Genomic DNA, 19,433 nt, shown 5'->3' with positions numbered 1-19,433 from the left:
AAGTGAGTAGAGTGTGATGAATTTTCTGATTTGTGTGTGTGTACCCGTGGAAAGTAGATGGGGAGATAGCTTCTTGGATGTTCTAGTGTCTTAAGAAAGCCAAAGAAGAAATAAGGTGGCACTTGGTGATTTGCATGGCCAAGTCTTGGTCTATGGGTTATTTTTTCCACATGCATGGTACTTAGACCTTGCATGTGTTGCATTTCAATTGGTTGCATGTAGGTGAAATTCTACTATAACATCTCATGCATCATGCTTCACTAAAACACCTACAACCATATATATATATATATATATCATAACTTAACCACTTAATATAGTTTGGTACATACTTATACTTAGTATATATTTATAATACAAATAGCCATTCAATTATTTATTTTCTTTACAATTCTTATTCAAAGATATTATAAAATAATATTTTTATTAAATACTCTTCTATTAATTTTAGTAAGTAAGTGGCTTAACATATTAATTAACTATTTAAACACATAGTTTAACTATAAAATTGGGTCGGGGTGTTACATCCTTCCCTCCTTAAAAAATTTTCGTCCTCGAAAATTATAATAGTAAATGTCTTTGTATTACAACCATGGGAAATGATAAGTTGAAAGAAAAAAAATCACTAAACATAGTAGAATCACATGTCAAGTCATTTATATACATCACAAATCTTTACCTCATTATAAAATTTCCTTAAGTTATGATACATGCTTTCAACAATTTTCATGCTCAATTATAAGATACAACACTATATGCACATGCAGACAAGTACTAAGAGCACATGTCACTAACATATATTCAATCTAAGAATACAATTAAGAAATGCTTTCATGCACCGATCAAAATTTATAATATCAATATAATCAATGGATTTAATAAGAAAAGATCTTAATTGTGACAAGCAGATATTAAAAATCACTCACTCGTCAAAATTTTAGTAACTTGGGCAATACAATAAATTTCAAGAGGTACAATAGAATAAATCAATCAAATAAGATCAATTCCACAAACTCAAAGAATTTCTTAGAAAGCATCCATTTAGCATATATATCTCCTTTATTAAAAAAAAAAGAGATATAACGTTATACATTATCAACACCCAAAACTTATAAAAATTCATTTTGACAACATTTTTTTTTTTATAAACTTCATCAAATAATATCATCACAAGTGATATTATGTTATATTAAAATTTTTCGTTGTCAATAACTTGTTTAACCACACGTGAGCTCAACGGCAGTTAACAAATTACCTAACCAAGGAATAGGCAAAATAATCATTTTATGTCACCCCACATAAGGTTAGTTGGCAAATGACTTAGCAGATCACACGTGGCCAGCGGTGTTCAACTAAATCAGTCCATACCAACATTAGGAAGGCTGACTACCATAAAATAAGATAGACAAATTTTCAAAACATTTAATAACTCAAAAACTTCTTTCTTCCTTAAAAAGTTTGATAAACAATTTCCAAATAAACATTATAATCATTGATTTATATTTCAAAAACCAAAATAATCATTGTTTTACATTTCAGAAATCAAAATGGAACTCTCATCAATAAAGTATAATATATTATTACCACACTATAGTTTACTTAAGGTATCTCATTAATTCACTGGTACTAAAAGGAGAGAGGGCATGCTTATTGTGTTTATAATAATCATAGCTTACCAAAACCCTTCTTTCTAAAGCTCTAATCCCTTAATTTGCAAATGCTTCTCATGATCTTCCTGGCTCTTTGGGTACATTAGAATATCATCAATGAATATCACCACAAACTGATCTAAGTAAGGCCGAAACACTCTATTCCTTAAATCCATAAAAGCAGCTAGTGCATTTGTTAATCCAAAAGGCATCACAAGAAATTCATAGTGACCATATTGGGTTCAAAAGGCAGTTTTCAGTATATCATCCTTCTTCACCTTCAATTGATGATAGCCAGAACGCAATTCAATTTTTGAGAAAATTGATGCTCCTTGTAATTGATCAAATAAATCATCTATTCGGGGAAGGGGATACTTGTTCTTCACTGTTACCTTATTCAATTCCCGATAATCAATACGAAGTCTCAAACTTCCATCCTTCTTTTTAACAAACAGAACTGGTGCACCCCATGGCGAAACACTTGGCCTAATGAAACCCTTATCAAGCAGGTCTTGTAATTGCAATTTTAACTCTCTAAGTTCAGCTGGGGCCATTCTACAACTACATGATGAGTCGACAACCAGTCCATACCCAAAATGACATCAAAGTCATGCATATTTAACAATATTAAATCTGCAACTAACTCCCTACCAGCAATATTTATAACATAACTTCGATACACCCATTGAGCACACAATATTACACCCGAAAGAGTAGACACCCATAGTTCACAATCCAACAACTCAGGACTCATGTGTAACATATCAACAAAAGCAGGGATATAAAAGAGTGTGAAGAGTCAGAATCAAATAAAACATGAGCAGCTTTAGAAAAATATTGAGAGTACCTGATACCACATCCGGTGCTGCTTGTGCATCTTGTTCTGTGAGGGCAAAAACTCTTCCCTGGACCATAGGCCTCTTTTGTCCACTTCCAGCAGTGGAGTTCCCTTTGTTAGAATTAATTGGACAATCCTTAATAAAATGACCAGGTTTCCCACAACGAAAACAGGTACGATTGGTAGCACGGCATTCCCCGGGATGAAGCCTCCCACATTGTGCACATTTTTCTACATCTCTTGGCAGGTACTTAGTGGTATTCTTATTGGAAGAGTTAAGGGAAGATTTTCCTTTCCAGGGTTGGTTAAACTTCATTGTCTTGCCTTTATCCTGTTCCATCACTGCTTTCATTTTAGCACGTTCTTGAATGTCTCCTTCTACAGCTTCAGCAAGTGTAACCAATTCCTTATAGTCCTCAACCCGGGAAGTAGTTAAACGTTCTCTGATTTTGAAATTCAGCCCTTTGCGAAACTTCTTAACCCTTAAAGCTTCAGTAGAGACAAGATGAGGAGCAAAACGAGACAACTCAGTAAACTTTGCTTCATATTGAGCAATCCCCATACTCCCTTGAACAAGTTCATCAAAATTTTCAGCTTGTTTATCTCTGAACCGTTCTGTAAAATATTGCTCATAAAATTTCTTCACAAATTCCACCCAACTAATCTGGGCATTATCCCCTCTTCCTTCTAATAGAAGTCTTTCTGCTGACTTCCACCATATTTCAGCAGGACCTTCAAACATGTATGTAGCATAATTCACCTTCTGAGAATCAGTGCATCCAAGGAATTTGAAAATCTTTTCCATCTTAAAAACCCAACTTTCTGCTTCTAATGGATTTGTAGTGCCACTAAAAGAAGGAGGCCTTTGCTTTAGAAAAGCCTCTTGGGTAGAACCTTGACTAACTCCAGCTGGAGGATGGATATTAGCTGCCCTTTGGGCAATCTCCTGCAACACTTGGTTGCACACACTACTTATATCTGAAGCTTGCATCCTATCAAGAAACGACGTCATACATGCTAGGATACCATTTTTCTTCATTATTAACATATTCATAATCATGAACATTATAATATAAACTCAACATGTATGTGTGGTAGATTAGGCATGCAATTATACAAACATAAAGCACAACAAGATTCACAAAACAAAAATTCAAATGTCTCCGAAGAGATATGCATTTACTAATCTACCCAAGCTACCCCTTTCTAACTTCTGAAAACACTTACATCTATCTAAAAGTTTATAAAATCATAACCTATGCTCTGATACCACAACTGTCACGACCCAAACCTGTACTTCAGGATTTAGAGCATGACCGGCATGTTAATATCAAGTTTACCTTAATACTAACACGAACCAACTTAAACTGAAGGGGCTTATCAAGAATTTGTTCCTTGAATTCCTGCTTATTTTCTTACATAAAACCATAATATACAAAAATGGTGGAAACCTTGAGATTTCATTTCCTTTAAACTTGGAAGATTACCGCCTGGTTGAAACTTAGGGTATCTGTGCAAATATTACATAGCTAAACGTCTAACAGAACTCTTATTACAAACCTAACCCCAAAGACATACACAGGAGTTCAAAACAAACTAAGATACTAAATTACATTTGTGCTCAAGGATCAAGTACATCTTGATTCCTCCTATACAACAAAAGAGCTAAACTACTATACAACAAAAACTCTACATTCTAACAAACGAGAATTCACTAAAAATCTGATTTTGCATGGATCCGTAGGAAAATGAGAGGAAGAGTTTCTTGGAAGTTCCATTTGTCTTGAGAAAAGTCAAAAGAAGAAACTAGGTGGAGTTTGTTCATTGCATGGCTAAGTCTTGGTCTTTGGAGTTTGTCATCATGCATAAAACTTTGGCATTATGTGTGTTGAATTTCCATTGGTTGCATGGGTGGGTAAAATTTCAATCATAATATCTCATGCATCATACATATTTAAAACACCAACAACTATATATATATATATATATATATCTCATAACTAAACCACCAAATATAGTTTTGCACATACTTAGTATATATTTATAATACAATTAGTCATTAAATTATTTATAATCTTTACAATTCTTATTCAAATGTATTATAAAATAATATGCTTATCAAATACTCTTATATTAATTATAGAATAGGAAGTGTTTAAAATAATAATTAACTATTTAAACACATAGTTTAACTATTAATTTGGGTCGGGGTGTTACAAAGGTTGTTTGTGAGCTTAACAAATCATTGTACAACCCTAAGTAGGCATCTAGGCTATGGTTTTAATGGTTTTCCAAGTTTTCTCATGTCTTGATTCAACTAGGCTTTCATCGATCTAAAGTTGATTACTCTTTCTTCACAAGAGGCAACCTTGATGCCTTTATTGTTTTATTGGTGTATGTGGATGATGTCCTCATTGCCAGTGATAATGCTCAAGCAGTTGCAGAGCTCAAGGTGTTGCTGTGTAAGCAGTTTAAGCTCAAAGGCTTGGGAGATTTGAAATTTTTCTTAGGCTTGGAGGTGGCAAGGTATAAGGAAGGTATAAGCCTTTGCCAAAGGAAATATACCTTGGAGTTGTTGGAAGATGTAGGATTATTGGGTTGTAAACTAGCAAAGGTTCCTATGGAGCCAAACCTAAAGTTAAGCAAGTTTGAAGGGAAAGAATCGAAGGATCCTAGCATGTATAGGAGATTGATTGGGAGGTTGCTCTACCTAACTATCACAAGGCTAGACATTACCTTTGCAGTTCTTGAACTTAATCAATTCATGGCTAAACTAAGGTTGCGACATCTTCAAGCAACTAATAAGATCCTGCAGTACATCAAAGGTAGTCCTGGGCAAGGTTTATTGTTTTCTAGCAAGTCTGACTTGCATGTCAAGGCCTTTGTAGATGCGAATTAGGTTGCCTGTCCAGATACAAGGAAATCTACTGTTGGTTATTGTGTCTTTATAGGTGAATTTTTGGCATCTTGAAAGTCTAAGAAGCAGCAAACAGTCTCACGTTCATCAACAGAATCAGAATATAGGGCAATGTCTATTGTAGTGTGTGAGGTTGTATGGTTGATTAGTTTTCTTAAGGACATTTAGGTTTGTCATTCAAAGGCAGCTTTGCTTTTTAGTGATAGCCAAGCTGCATTACATATTGCAGCTAATCCTGTGTTTCATGAGAGAACAAAACATATTGCGATAGACTGCCATGTTGTTAGAGATAAGGTTTTTGAAAAGGTGATTAGACTATTGCACATTAGAACCAAATCACAAGTTGGGCATCTCTTAACCAAGGCATTGAATTCACAACAGTTCTGTCACCTTTTGTCCAAGATGGACATGCTCAATATTCATGCTCTTGTTCCTCTTGAGGGGGAGTATCAAGAGGGCAAGTCTAATGTTGCAAGCCAAGATTGAATGTTCACTTAGTGTGTAAAACACTAATGAATGTTTGGACCCCCAATTTCAAATTAACCAACACAAGCTTATACTTAAACAATAGATGTGCGAAATGATAAGCACAAGCAATACCCAAATAAATAAACAACTTTAAACCATAATTAATCACAACACAGCAGTAATTAAAAAGAAAGAGTAAGGGTTAGAGAGATGCAAATACAAAAATAATACCGGCATATATTATTGAAGAAGAAACTGAATAACTCGGCGAAAAACCTCTTTACCGCCCTTCAAGTGGTGAAATGATCCACTAAAGAATAAAGTTAGGATACACGAATAGCAATAGACCCTATAAGCCTAATCTACCCAATGCACCTAAGCCCTCCTAGCTTCTTGCTCCAACAAGGTTAAGCCTAATCATGTAATCTTTAGCTTTCCGGATCCCGCAATAAGCCCATTACATCAACAAAATAAATTGGTCATCTCTGAACTACTTCCCAATCACCAAAAAACCTCCTCACTGATATGGGTATGGTGAGATAAGGGTTTGGCTATTGAACTTCTCAAGGGTATGTCAATGGAGAAGGTGAGAGTAGAGGAATTTGGAGAATCAAATGTCTAAGATTGTGGATGAGTCAATCTTGGTTTTCTCTAGGGTTTCTCTCTCAAAATTCTCTTTAGAAGCACTTTTCATTTCATAGGTATAAAGGTATTTATAGTAGGGTACATGAGGAATGTGAAAAGTCATTTTTCTGCAAAACAGGGTGTTCTAGCGACTCACATTTCATAGGTATAAATGTATTTATAGTAGGGTACGTGAGGAATGTGAAAAGTCATTTTTTTGCAAAACAGGGTGTTCTAGCGACTCACTCACGACTGGGATGAGTCGCAAGTTTGAGTCGCGAAATAACTTCTTTTTTTGTCCAGTAGTGCTCCAGCTGTTGTGACCCTTCAGCTTCCTGCATGTTTCACACGTGTGGCATTTTGGCGAGTCGCCAGTCGTGAGTCACTCGCGAGATCTAGTTGCGAGAACCTCTTTGAATGCTCACACACTTGAATTCTTCACACTCTCTCACACACAACCCTTACATAATTCCCACATAAATACAGGGTATCTAAATGCTGAAATACTAGCAAATTTGGAACGGAATAAAACCAATACATTGTTAAATAAATTTAACCTTACAAAGGTGAACAAGTACTGAGATATAAAGAGACGAACTTTCAAGTAAAGAGGCAGGGGTCCAAAACAGAGGAGTGGAAGATTGCATCAGTTATAGCAATACAACAGTCCTTCAGTGCAAAAGAGCAGCTTGTGCGACTTGTAGTATAGGATTAGTTCATTTCTGTAGTTTAGTAGTTATTTATACATGTACATGTGTAATGATTTGGTTGGTTATACAACTTAGATACGAATAATGTGGAGTTTGTTAGGAGTTTTCTTTTTGCTTCAGTTCTTGTATAAAATAGCTCTTGTACAATCATTTTCTAATTAATGCAATCATAGTTTTATTTCACAAATTCTCACATAGGGCAAGATTGACTTTTACCCTGTAATTGTAGTGCCCCCCATATTGCGTCTCTTCTTTGTTCTTCTCTTTGAGGAAAGATTGACCATGATTAGGCTTACTGTTTATATCTTGAAATTTGAAAATTAATGCCACGAACTTATAATAATAATAATAATAATAATAATAATAATAATAATAATAAACACAAAAAACTATCTTTTTAAACCCTATAAGTTAGGGTTGTAACAGATTAAATTTTATATTTTCAAAATTAATATGTGGGTACCCGAGGACCGAGGAGGAAGTTGAGGGGTCAAAGTACTAGGCTGAAGCCCAAAGAGGAAGAGGAAGGGTAATAGCGATAATCTGGGCACAACATCAAACAGGAGCCGAGCAATTGCCCGAGGAGCTTTGATGCCTGAGGAAGGAGATGGATTGGCCTAAGTATCATCTGGGATATATAGGCCGAGCCGTAGAATAATAGCAATGGAGGTCAGTGGCAAGGAGGAAGTTGAGGGGTTAAAGTACTAGGCTGAAGCCCAAAGAGGAAGAGGAAGGGTAATGGCGTTAATCTAGGCACAACATCAAACAGGAGCCGAGCAATGGCCCGAGGAGCTTTGATGCCTAAGGAAGGAGATGGATTGGCCTAAGCATCATCTGGGATCTATGGGCCGAGTCGTAGAATAATAGTAATGGAGGTCAGTGGTAGACAAGCAGCAGCCAGATGGGAGCTGCCTGTCCCATCCGCATTAAATGGCGTACACCAGCTTTACCAGCCACATTAAATGAGGAAGTGACCTGAACAGTGTTGGCCACAACTATTCCAGCTACTGCCGCCACCTACTTTAGAGGCATCAGGAGACAGGTGTTGGAAGGGGGATGAATGTCCAATAGAGATGGACGGAGTGGATGCAATAGGAGATGCTATAAAACGAGAAGGTAAGGGGATCTGAAAGGGGATCTTTTTTGGCTGGTTTTTTGGGATTTAGAGGAGGAAGTTGGCTACTGTGGAGGAACCATCATAAGAAATTACACAAGTACCTAATCCTTGAGGAAAGGAGGGTTCACTTGGAGATAGGCAACTTTGAGGGAAGATCCATGCTTGCTGTGCTATCCCATCTCTCACAAATTCTATTGGTTTGGACCAAGTTTAATCAACTCAGTCTATCGTTTAAAGCAGGTTGCTTTGCCAACGAATTGTTGGGTCCTTACATAGTACATTGAACATTTCCTATATTAAAAAAAAAAAAATACATTGAACAAAAAAAAAGATATATTTTTTTTAGAATAATATATTAATAAACCCCCAATTTTCAAAGTTAACAAATTTAATCTAACTTTCAAAAAGTCACGTTGAACCACATACCATTCAAGTATGTTAATCATGTACATGTGGGCCAGTGAGGCGCAAGTTTAATAAACCATGCTCTTTTCTTGTGGGTCTCCTCCTCCTACCCACTGAATTTAACGTGGGCGACCATGGAAAGATAAAAAATTTACCATATATAACTACTCCATTTGTCTTTTTCATCGAGTGTGGTTATTTAATGCCCCAATGGTTATATATCAGAGATAAGACCGTTGGAACCTCCATTAAGGCCGAATTGAGTAGGCCTGAGACGTTAACAAACCAACTTTCAAGTCACCATTCAAAGGGGACAACGGCTAGCAAGGTGAGCCTATATATAGGATCTACCAAATCCTAGACAAGGTACATACACATTGATCACCTCTCACTCTAATCGTAGAATTCTTTTTATTCCTTGAGCTTTGTTCGCTGACTTTACCATCGAAGACTTTGTGGCCGACACTACATCGATGACCACCTACGAGGATCCCTTTTCTTTTTATTGATTGCAAGAGGTTGGACGGGCTTGTATTGGTTTAATCTGGACGAACCAACTACTGACGATCTCAACATCATCAATAACAATCATATGGACAAACAATATTATGGGATTAACATTAATTTCACATGGTCAACCTTACCACAAACACTTAACATATTACCCCAATCACGGTTGAAAACATTCATTGTGCGAAATTAATTATGTCTCTAGATGTATTGGGTGGTTACAACTTTCAAGTGATTATAGACTTACAGTAACACTCATTTATTAATCCTAGAAATAGAGGCAAGAGAAGAAAAATATTACAGTATTAGCATAAATAAAAGACCTACAATTAATGATCCTTTTTCTTTTCTTGGGTAAAGTCTCACTATAGCATTTTTAATAAAATGAAGAATGGTTAGTGGATTGTAGGTTGATTTTTGTGTGTGAATGGAAAAATTCTTATTTTAATAAAATGAAGAATGGTTAGTGGATTGTAGGTTGATTTTTGTGTGTGAAAGGAAAATTTTCCCTTTTATTTTTTTATTTTTTGGTTATTTTTTTCTCTTGCACACGCCACCCATTAATTTAGAAGGAGTTTTGTCCAATTTAGAAACAGAAGAGGTTGCTTCCTGGATTAAACCAAGAACAAGTCCGCAAGCTTAAATCGACAGCTAGCATTGCCGGGCTCCATAGTCCATACCAGACAGCACGTTGAATTTGGAAATTGACCAGGACAAGTTGATCGTTGCATATCTCAAGGTGCTGGCTCACACTGAGATGTAGTTAGTGAACTTCAAATTTCAAAGATCTACAAAATACACGAGCCCAATACCAACAATATTCAGAAGCAATGATATACGGTTGCAAGGAGTGAGGAGAAACAATATGGCGGAAACTATAGTATTCTTCATTATCGACAAGCTAAAACCCTTGGTGAACGAAGAAGCCAAACTTCTAGATGGCGTCCATGGAGAAGTTGCTGACATCAAATATGAACTGGAGAGCATTCAGTCCTTCCTCAAGGATGCAGATGCAAGGGCGGCAGCAGAAGAAGACATGAGCGAGGGTGTCAAAACATGGGTGAAACAACTAACAGAAGTCGCTTTCCGCACAGACGTTGCCATCGACCAATACTTGCTTCAGGTGGCACATGAAGATTGCTACTGTGGCAGAAGGTGTGTAATTGCATATCAAACTTCGAATCTCTTTTGCTTTTGAAAACTGCATTCTAGGCTATATGTTAATGGGTTTGAAATGTATATATTTAATTATTTAACCATTATTCTAACATTTTTACTTAGACATGAACCTAAATTCCCTCTTAATATATAGGGATCAACAAATTAGATTTTTAGCTTTAAATAATTATATGGAAGGTAGAGCCTAGTAATGGTTTGAACTCAAAACCACATGCTCTAATATAATGATAAATTATCAATTTATCAAATATATAGTTTAAGTTACTAGAAAATAGTGAATTCAATCATTTGACTATTATTTTAACAATTTTCAAACAGGTGTGATCTCAGTAGCAATCGAAGGAGCAGATAAAAGTCAAGTTGTTGTGATTGGAGAAGGAGTTGATTCAGCTAGTTTGACCCGCTCATTAAGGAAGAAGCTTGGCTACGCCACCATAGAGAGTGTGCAAAAACTGGAAGAAAGTAGTGCTGAGAAGATACCTGAGGAAAAAGAAGACAACCCAACTCCAATTCTATGGTCATCAAGTTATGGCCAATATCCTCAGGTGCCCTTGTATTATGCAGTGGTTTCTGATCCATATCCTAGCAATTGCGTCACCATGTGATAGGCATTTGATGAATATTGCAACCTCATCCATGAGAATTGAGATGTAAACCTTTTGTCTTTGTTTTGTTCTTGCTCTCCTGGTTTCTTGTGCTGCCAATATACGACGTATGCATGAGCTGATAATTAAAAATATGTATTTTCCTTGCGTAAGCCTTCCAAATAGATTGTCATCTTTTGAACATGAAACAAAAAGAAGCAATTAAAATTTTATTTATTATGTTGTTGATATAATTTCAATTGCATATTTCTCAAAAAAAAAAAAAAAAACAATCACATTAATTTGTTGTCATATTAATTTGTAAGTTTTTTTCGTAAAATTGAAAGTAATTTTAATATTTTCCTTCTATAAAATGTTCTATGACTTACTATAGTTCAATTATAATATTATTAAAACTATCTTAATAATTTAATTATATGTTATTGTAAATTTATTGAATGTTTTTAATAGAAATCTAGTTGGCGTGAAACATGTAATAAAGTTTTACCTAAACGTCACGATATATTGGTAATAGAGTTTCTTATAAACTAAACTATTTTTATAAGTGATTAATAATAGTGTATAAACTCATTACATAAAAAAGATAGCCAGTTGATGGAATCGTAGCTTCTAGAACTCAACATCTATTATATAATATTAATCCTTTTATAAATATAACTTTTTTTTTCTTTTTCTTTTTTCTTTATTATTTAATTTTTGGCTTGACCCTCCAAAAGGTATGAGCTCTCCGATAAAACTAGAAGCAAAAAAAATTTAGATCTCATAAATTCTAACATTCAAATTGGTAGATTTTAAAGATGCCAAAAATATATATAAAATGGAAAAAAAAAAAAATATATATATATATATATATTTGATGAAATGATATATGCTATTCAAAATTCTAAATGATATATGTGGTCAAGGTGTCATGGAATAAAGATTCTAATCATACTAGTTGGAATTCGTAGTCAAAGGAAAAATCAAACTTGTATATTGAAGTAAGAAAAAACAAAAAATCAAACTTTTTTGAAAAGCCAATCATAAAGCACAAGTGAAGATTTCTTGACCTCAGAAAAAACGAGAGAGAGAGAGAGAGAGAGAGAGAGAGAGAGAGAGAGAGAGATGACTATTATACATATGTGGTTCCGTTTATTTGACTAAAAGAAAACAAGATAATTTCTGTCATCAAATCAACATAGAATAACAGACTTGTTTTCTAGAGACTAGACTATGTGCTCAAGGCTCAGATGTTGGTGATGTATAAATTTTATATTATATAAATAAGGCCTCCCGTTTTCTTTGTTCTTGGTATATTCTTCCGTATCTAGATCAGTATTTTTTTTTTTGGTTGGAAAACGGAGGTCTTATTTATATAATATAAAGTTTATACATCACCAACATTTGAGCCTTGAGCACATAGTCTAGTCACTCCAAGGCCAGCCAAATCTCTTACATAGCATACATATACAAAACTAGGACAATCACTACAAACAGTCAAAAGGTTCTATTGGTGAGTTCCCCACTTTGGCAGAGCGTTTGCACATTCATTTGCTTCACGGTAAATGTGCTACACTCGCACTTCCCAGCCTTGATACAAGAGGCTCCTATAATCACAAATTAAAGGCATCATATTAGTAGGGTAACTCGCATTGTGATTTGTTAGCCATGTTAGGACCACTTTAGAATCAAGTTCAAGCTAAATATATTTAAAACCCGTAGTCCACGCCATTGCCAAACCCTGCCGACCATGGCTAATTCAACCATATTATTCGTTCCTAGACCCACATGAAGGGAAAAACCTAATATCCAATGTCCTAAGTGATCTCTCAATATTCCCCTAACACCTGTTATACCTGGATTACCTAGGGTACTACCATCAGTATTGATTTTAATATAGGGATTTGGGGACGCATGCCATCATATAATCTGGGAGAGTCTGACCTGGGTCCACCTGGCGGTGCTAGCTAGGAAGTAAAATTCCATAGTAGCTTGCACAGAGGAGGAGATAAGGCTATGTTGGGATCAAGATTGATTCCTAAAAATCCGCTCATTGCGAGCTAACCAAAGATTCCAACAAGTGAAAGGAAAATAAACATGCCAGGGGAGCTTCTGGGGCAGGATAACAGCATTCATCGTTGCATTGCCCCGTAACCAGTCTTGCAACGACATTCAAAAGAAGGACAGGGCAAAATTCCTGGGATTGACTCCAGACCTCTTTTGCCCGGGGGCAATATCGTAATATGTGTATTGTTGTTTCTAGGGTATGGCATCGGGGACATTGGTTATCCACATGAGGACGCCTAAATGCTAGGAATTATTTGGTGGGTAGCCGGTTACGCATAGCCTTCCAGAAGAAAATTTGGATCTTTTTGGGTTGAAATTTTTGTTTCCATAATATTACTATTGCTTGGTTGTTATATATTTTAATTCACAAATTAACATTGAGGGGATTTAGGATTTTCCCTAGCAGATAGTGCATCTGTTGATGATTATGAATATGGAATTCTTTTCTCTCTCTCTCTCTCTCTCTCTTTTTTTTTTTTATAATATATATAATATTTTGAGCAAAATGAACTTGGAATTCTAAGTCAACAAATAAGGTAAACAGGGAAACTAAATAAAATAAAATCAATTCAGAAACGTAATATGTTGGTCTCCTAATATCATGTTCTGAATTTTGACATTGTCTCCTTGATAGTCACTAGACCCCAATCTGGTATATTGTTGCCGCTGACTTCTAGTAGGATTACAACTGAATGTGCTAAGATTGGGATATCATCAATAACAACATTGTTGCTGAAAATGTGCTTGATCCTCTCTACTTTTGCATCAAAAATGCCTAGGAATCTATATATCAAATTGTTAAAAAAAATGCTCTTGGTGTCACAATAATCAAACGATATCTAGGTCTACCCTTCTTTATGGAATGTACAATATATATATATATATATATAAGTAGAGATCTTATGCGGGAATACATAAGCTCCTGTCATGTGGCGATCTAATATTTCATTTAACATTTTTAACCTCTTTCATTAAGTTTTTATTTTTTTATTTTTTTTTATTGTTATTCAAAAAATCACATTAATTTTTTTTTAATTTTTATTTAAAAGATGAGCTGTAGTTTAAAATTAAATTAAAATCAGTCCAAACCTTTTGAAAAGCCTAAGTCCACTTATTACTTCACATATTATGACCCTGGCATGAACTTTTTATATTAATTTTTCCTACATTTTCCAAAATATGGGCTAGCATCATAAAATAGGAAACACATTTTCAAAGACTCTTTCTACAATCTTCCACTCTTATTATTAAGTGTCACATCAATTTGCTCTTTCCTCTTCCTATCTTGATATTGTACACTTTAATTAGTCAAAATAATTAAATAATTGTGAATTCATTTATGCTACGTACATATATTCACATTCTTAATTATGTATATTCATAATAATTTTGGTTCTTTTTATTCTCTTCCTATTAATGATATGTATAATATAATTGAACATAAGATGAGTGTTATAGGGCCAAAAAGAATAGTTAGAAATTATTTCAAAATAAAAGTATAAAGTATCCAAGCATCGCGCGGAACGTCAACTAGTTTTAATTAAAGTGGTGGCCTAATTTGTACCTGTGTATGCCTCATAATTTGCTTTAAGCTCCTTTGACATCCTTTGTGCCGAACTAGTTGCTATAATGAGAAGGTTTTGGTAGGTTAATCTTGTTATTAGGAGCAACAAATTTTGGAAAATGGAGTTGGTGGATGAATCTTCCTCCCTCATAGTGAGGCTGCCATCATTAAAAGCTAACAAAGTTCCCATTTTGAAACTGCACTTTTATTTTTTAAACGTCACTTTTTGTTTAAGTGCAACTTTCTCTAACAACTCATTTTCAAAATGCATAAATAATAAGCTATACCAAATGTAGCTGAAGGCTAATTGACTTACGGATTTAGACTAGCGCTTTAATTCCAATGGTCGCTTCATTGTAAGAAGTGCATACTTTATGTTTATGGTGGTATATTGGAGAAAAGAAACTATGATTGCCTTTGGCATTGATTGAAAAAGACAATTTTATTTATTTATTACTATTTAGTTTATTTTTGCTATCGTTCATAAGTCTTATGCACTTTTTGATACTATTTATGGGTTTCATTGTACTACTTCATCTAGCTTTTAACTTTATCTACAGTATTTTTAGTAAAAAGTTTTTACTTTCAGCTAAATAAACGGTTTTCAAATGGACTCTATATAGGTTTTGGATGTAGCACTTCTCAATAAAAAATAGTAAAAAATGCAAATTGCACACTCTAAATTTGACCAAATTCATTTTAGTTCTTTTACTTTACTTTTGTTCAATAGAGCTCTCTAAGTTTTAAGTTCATTCAATTAAGTCATCTCCATCAAATTTCGTTAGATTTTACAGTTAAGTGTATATTTGGATATTGTTTATTTTGCTGAAAACTGAAAACATAAAAAAATAATTTCCAGATTACTATTCACTGCTGGGTTACTGTAGCTTTTCCTTAATGCACTGTTCATGTCCCATGAACAATGCAAGAGGCGCTGGTCAAAAAAAAAAAAAAAAAAAAAAAAATAATGCAAGAGGTGCTGATAAAAAAAAAAAAAAAAAAAAAAAGCCAAACGAATATGCGTGAATCCAAAACACAAACCAAACGTACACTAAGTGTCCCAATTTTTATATATTTTTTTCTTCAAATTTTTTAAATTGAAAAATCTATTTAGTTATTGATTTTTTTTTTCAAAAATTAAAAAAAAAAATAGTGAAAGTTGACGGAGAGACCTTAATTGAATAAATTTGAAACTTATAAGGATTTGATAAAACAAAGTTAGATCAAATTAATTGTTTTTTTTTTTTGATAAGCTGACTCAACTAAAATGTGGTTAAACTTAGAGAGTACTGTTTAATAATATATACATTGTACACACCCATTTGCTACTTTTTATATGTGTGGAATTTGGAATTTGATCCAATAACCGCCTCATCAGCTACTTGCATTCAACAAGGAGTGGCCTTAGAAAAGCGTTAGTGGATTTCATATGAAAGGAACAGCTTTACTATTACAATGAAAGTTTATTGTATTTGAGACAACCCTTAAGTCCTTAAGGACCTTTAGCCATGTCAAATCTTAGCTTTGAGAAAAAAAAAAATGAATCTCTACTTCTATTCAAATTGAAAATTACAGTTCTTGATTACGATGAAATAAACCTCTCTATACAAACAGAGTTAAGTCTGGACGATTTACCTAATTAATAGTTAATTGGATTGGTTAAATAACTGTAAGACACGCGGCTAATGCAATTGCTAGGAATTACCAAAATCTTGCTTGGGTACACAAAACGCAGCGCTTGGAATTGGGTGTGCGCTGGAATGGACATATATAGTATTGAACAATACTTGTATCCCAAAAAAAAAAAAAAAATGACGGAGAGAAGTGAATATTGTCAAAACATTGCTATGAGGATTTTACAAGGTTGCTTTTTTAAAACACCAACTCAATCTATTTAGATAGGGTATTAAAAAAAAAGTTTAGTTGAAGAACTAAATTTGGGATTTCAATTTGAGATTTTAGGGGTAAATATTCTTTTTATTTTTTAGTATAAATTTCTTCATTAATAACCAAAGTTTGTTCATTTGTTGTAGGTAAACTATCAAGTTCTACTCAGTGATGCTAATTCAAATCTGTAAGTACGCTCTCAAAAAAAAAAAAAAAAAAAAAAAAAAACCTGTTAGTACGCTTTTCCCCCACAATATCACGCTTTAATAATTTGAATATCTCAAAATTCCAATTATATATAATTTTTTATGTGCACCTTAGCTCTGGTATTGTTGGGCTTTGTCTACAGACTTGGATGGGGGTAAATATAATTGTTGCTGTTGGGACACGTTGGGATTTTTCTTTCCCAAACAATATAGTAGGAAATTGTGTGGTTTTATTTTGTCTCCTCTAGTGTGCAGGTTGATCATTGTTTCAGCCTAAATAATAGGTGGTTCTTTTGCCACAATCATGGGTTCGTTAGTGTCACTATTTTCCTCATTAAAATTGGAATCATCCTGTAATTTTTTATTTTGTACTGTCAAGGATATGAACCTGCTGAATTGCGCTTTCTTGGGTTTTGATCTCTCTCTTTTATGAGCTATTACTTTTATTGAGAATTCTGGAATTGGCCACAGTTCCACTTCATCTCGTATGAAGAAATGAAAGAATTGGAAAAAACTGAATTACTTCATTAATTTAGATTATGAGTATATATATACATGATTATGTTGCACTGAGGCTGAAACAGAAAACAAAGTGTTTAACAAACTAATCCAACTGCCTAACAACCAATCTCATGTGTTACCAAACTAAACTACTCACGTGTGAACACTAATGACATTCCAAAATAAAACTAAACTACCAGTCGTTTATTATTTACAACTCAAAACAGCTACTGAACGACAAGAGCATCAGATATGGCTTCTTGAACTTCAGCTATGCGTGTTGAACCTTGTTTCTTCTACTCTAATTGCTTGCCTTGATCTTGATACTCCCCCTCAAGATGGACTCCAGGTTGATAAATGTTTATAAGACCCATCTTGGATAAAAGTTCTGAAAATTGTTTGTGACTCAGAGCCTTAGTAAGTAAGTCTGCCAGTTGGGACTGTGTTCTGACATGAATGAGCTTGATAACTCTGTCCAACACCTTATTCCTCACAACATGGCAATCAATCTCTATATCCTTCGTTCGCTCTTGAAATACAGGATTGGAACCTATGTGGAGAGCTGCTTGGCTGTCACAAAACAGCAATGCTTCTCTATTGTGATTGACTTGAAGATCCTTCAACAAATAGAGAATCCAAACAATTTCACAAGTTGAAACAGCCATTGCCCTATACTCCACTTCTGCTGAGGATCTGGAAACAGTGGATTGTTTCTTTGATTTCCATGAAACCAATGATTCTCCAATGAATATACAATATCCAGTAATAGACCTTCTGGTATCTAGACATGAAGCCCAATCAGAATCTGTAAAGCCTTTTACATGCAACTCTGAACTTACTGAGAAGAAAATCCCTTTACCAGGTTCACTCTTTAAGTATTGCAGAACCTTAAGTGCTGCCTCAAGATGTGGTTTTCTTGGTTTAGCCATAAATTGGCTTAGTTTGTGAATTGCAAATGTGATATCAGGCCTAGTAATGCTTAGGTACAATAACCTTCCCACCAATCTTCTATACTGACCTGGGTCATCAAGCAATAAGCCTTCATGTTTGCTAAGTTTTAGATTTGGATCCATAGGAACTTTGACAGGTTTGCAACCAAGAAGTCCTGCATCCTCCAAAATCTCAAGGGCATATTTCCTTTGACACAAAGAGATTCCTTTGGCTGTTCTAGCTACCTCCAAACCAAGAAAATATCTCAATGCACCCAAATCCTTCAACTTGAATTTCTGATTCAGCATTACCTTAAACTGATCAACTTGCTCTTTGTCATTGCTTGCTATAAGAACATCATCAACATAGACTAATAAAATAATAAAAGAAGCTCCTTGTTTCCTGGCAAAGAGTGAATAATCTGCTTTGGATAGAATGAAGCCAAGCTGAATAAGTGTGGTTGAGAATTTAGAGAACCACTGTCTTGATGCCTGTTTAAAACCATAAATGGACTTGTTTAATCTGCATACAAGCTACTCTCCATGCTCCCCCTTGCTATGAAATCCAGGTGGAAGAGCCATATATACTTCTTCATGTAAATCACCATGAAGAAAAGCATTATTTACATCAAGTTGGCTAAGGAACCAGCCCTTCACAACAGCCACTACTAGAACACACTTCACAGAAACCATCTTAGCAATAGGACTGAATGTCTCAAGGTAATCCAAACCCTCCTTTTGGGTAAAACTCTTTGCAACCAACCTAGCCTTATACCTTTCAACAGCCCCATCAGCCTTATACTTAATCCTATAGACCCATTTGCACCCAATAGGATGTTTATCATGAGGCAAGGGAGTGATAGTCCAAGTATTGTTTGCTTCTAGGGCTGCAATCTCAGCATCCATGGCATCTTGCCACTTAGGATCAGACACTGCTTGTGAAAAATGTTTAGGTTCTGAGGTGGTACAAATGGAGCAACAAAAGGATTTGTAGGTGGAAGATAAATTGTCATAAGAAAGGTAAGAAGAAAGAGGATAGGAAGTACCTGATTGGAGCTGATTGGAATGAGATGCAGATGAAACTTGGTTACAATGGTAAGCCTTAAGATAGGATGGAGGTTTAGGCACCCTATTGGATCTTCTAGGGACATCAGGGGTTACAGCTGGAGTAACAGAAACATCATGCTCAAGTATGTCAGAAACAACATGATCAAGGGCATTAGGAAAGGCTTGATCATCTGAGTCAAGATCATGATGTATTTGTACAATGGAATCAGT

General features: G+C 34.8%; 1 protein-coding gene across 1 annotated transcript; it reads left to right on the top strand.

The window, feature by feature from the left end:
- Nucleotides 1-3,799: 3,799 nt before the first annotated feature.
- Nucleotides 3,800-5,386, top strand: LOC136071286 (uncharacterized mitochondrial protein AtMg00810-like). The gene is made up of 2 exons (XM_065782373.1): nt 3,800-3,806; nt 4,809-5,386. The coding sequence occupies exons 1-2, from the start codon at nt 3,800-3,802 to the stop codon at nt 5,384-5,386; spliced, it is 585 nt and encodes a 194-aa protein (XP_065638445.1).
- The last annotated feature ends 14,047 nt before the right edge of the window (nt 5,387-19,433 follow it).

The sequence above is a fragment of the Quercus suber genome, unplaced genomic scaffold, assembly GCF_002906115.3.
Source record: "Quercus suber isolate HL8 unplaced genomic scaffold, Cork oak 2.0 scaffold_299, whole genome shotgun sequence".
NCBI classification, from domain to species: domain Eukaryota; kingdom Viridiplantae; phylum Streptophyta; class Magnoliopsida; order Fagales; family Fagaceae; genus Quercus; species Quercus suber.
Note: the sequence above shows the minus strand (reverse complement) of the source record. Positions and strands in the feature narration are given on the sequence as shown.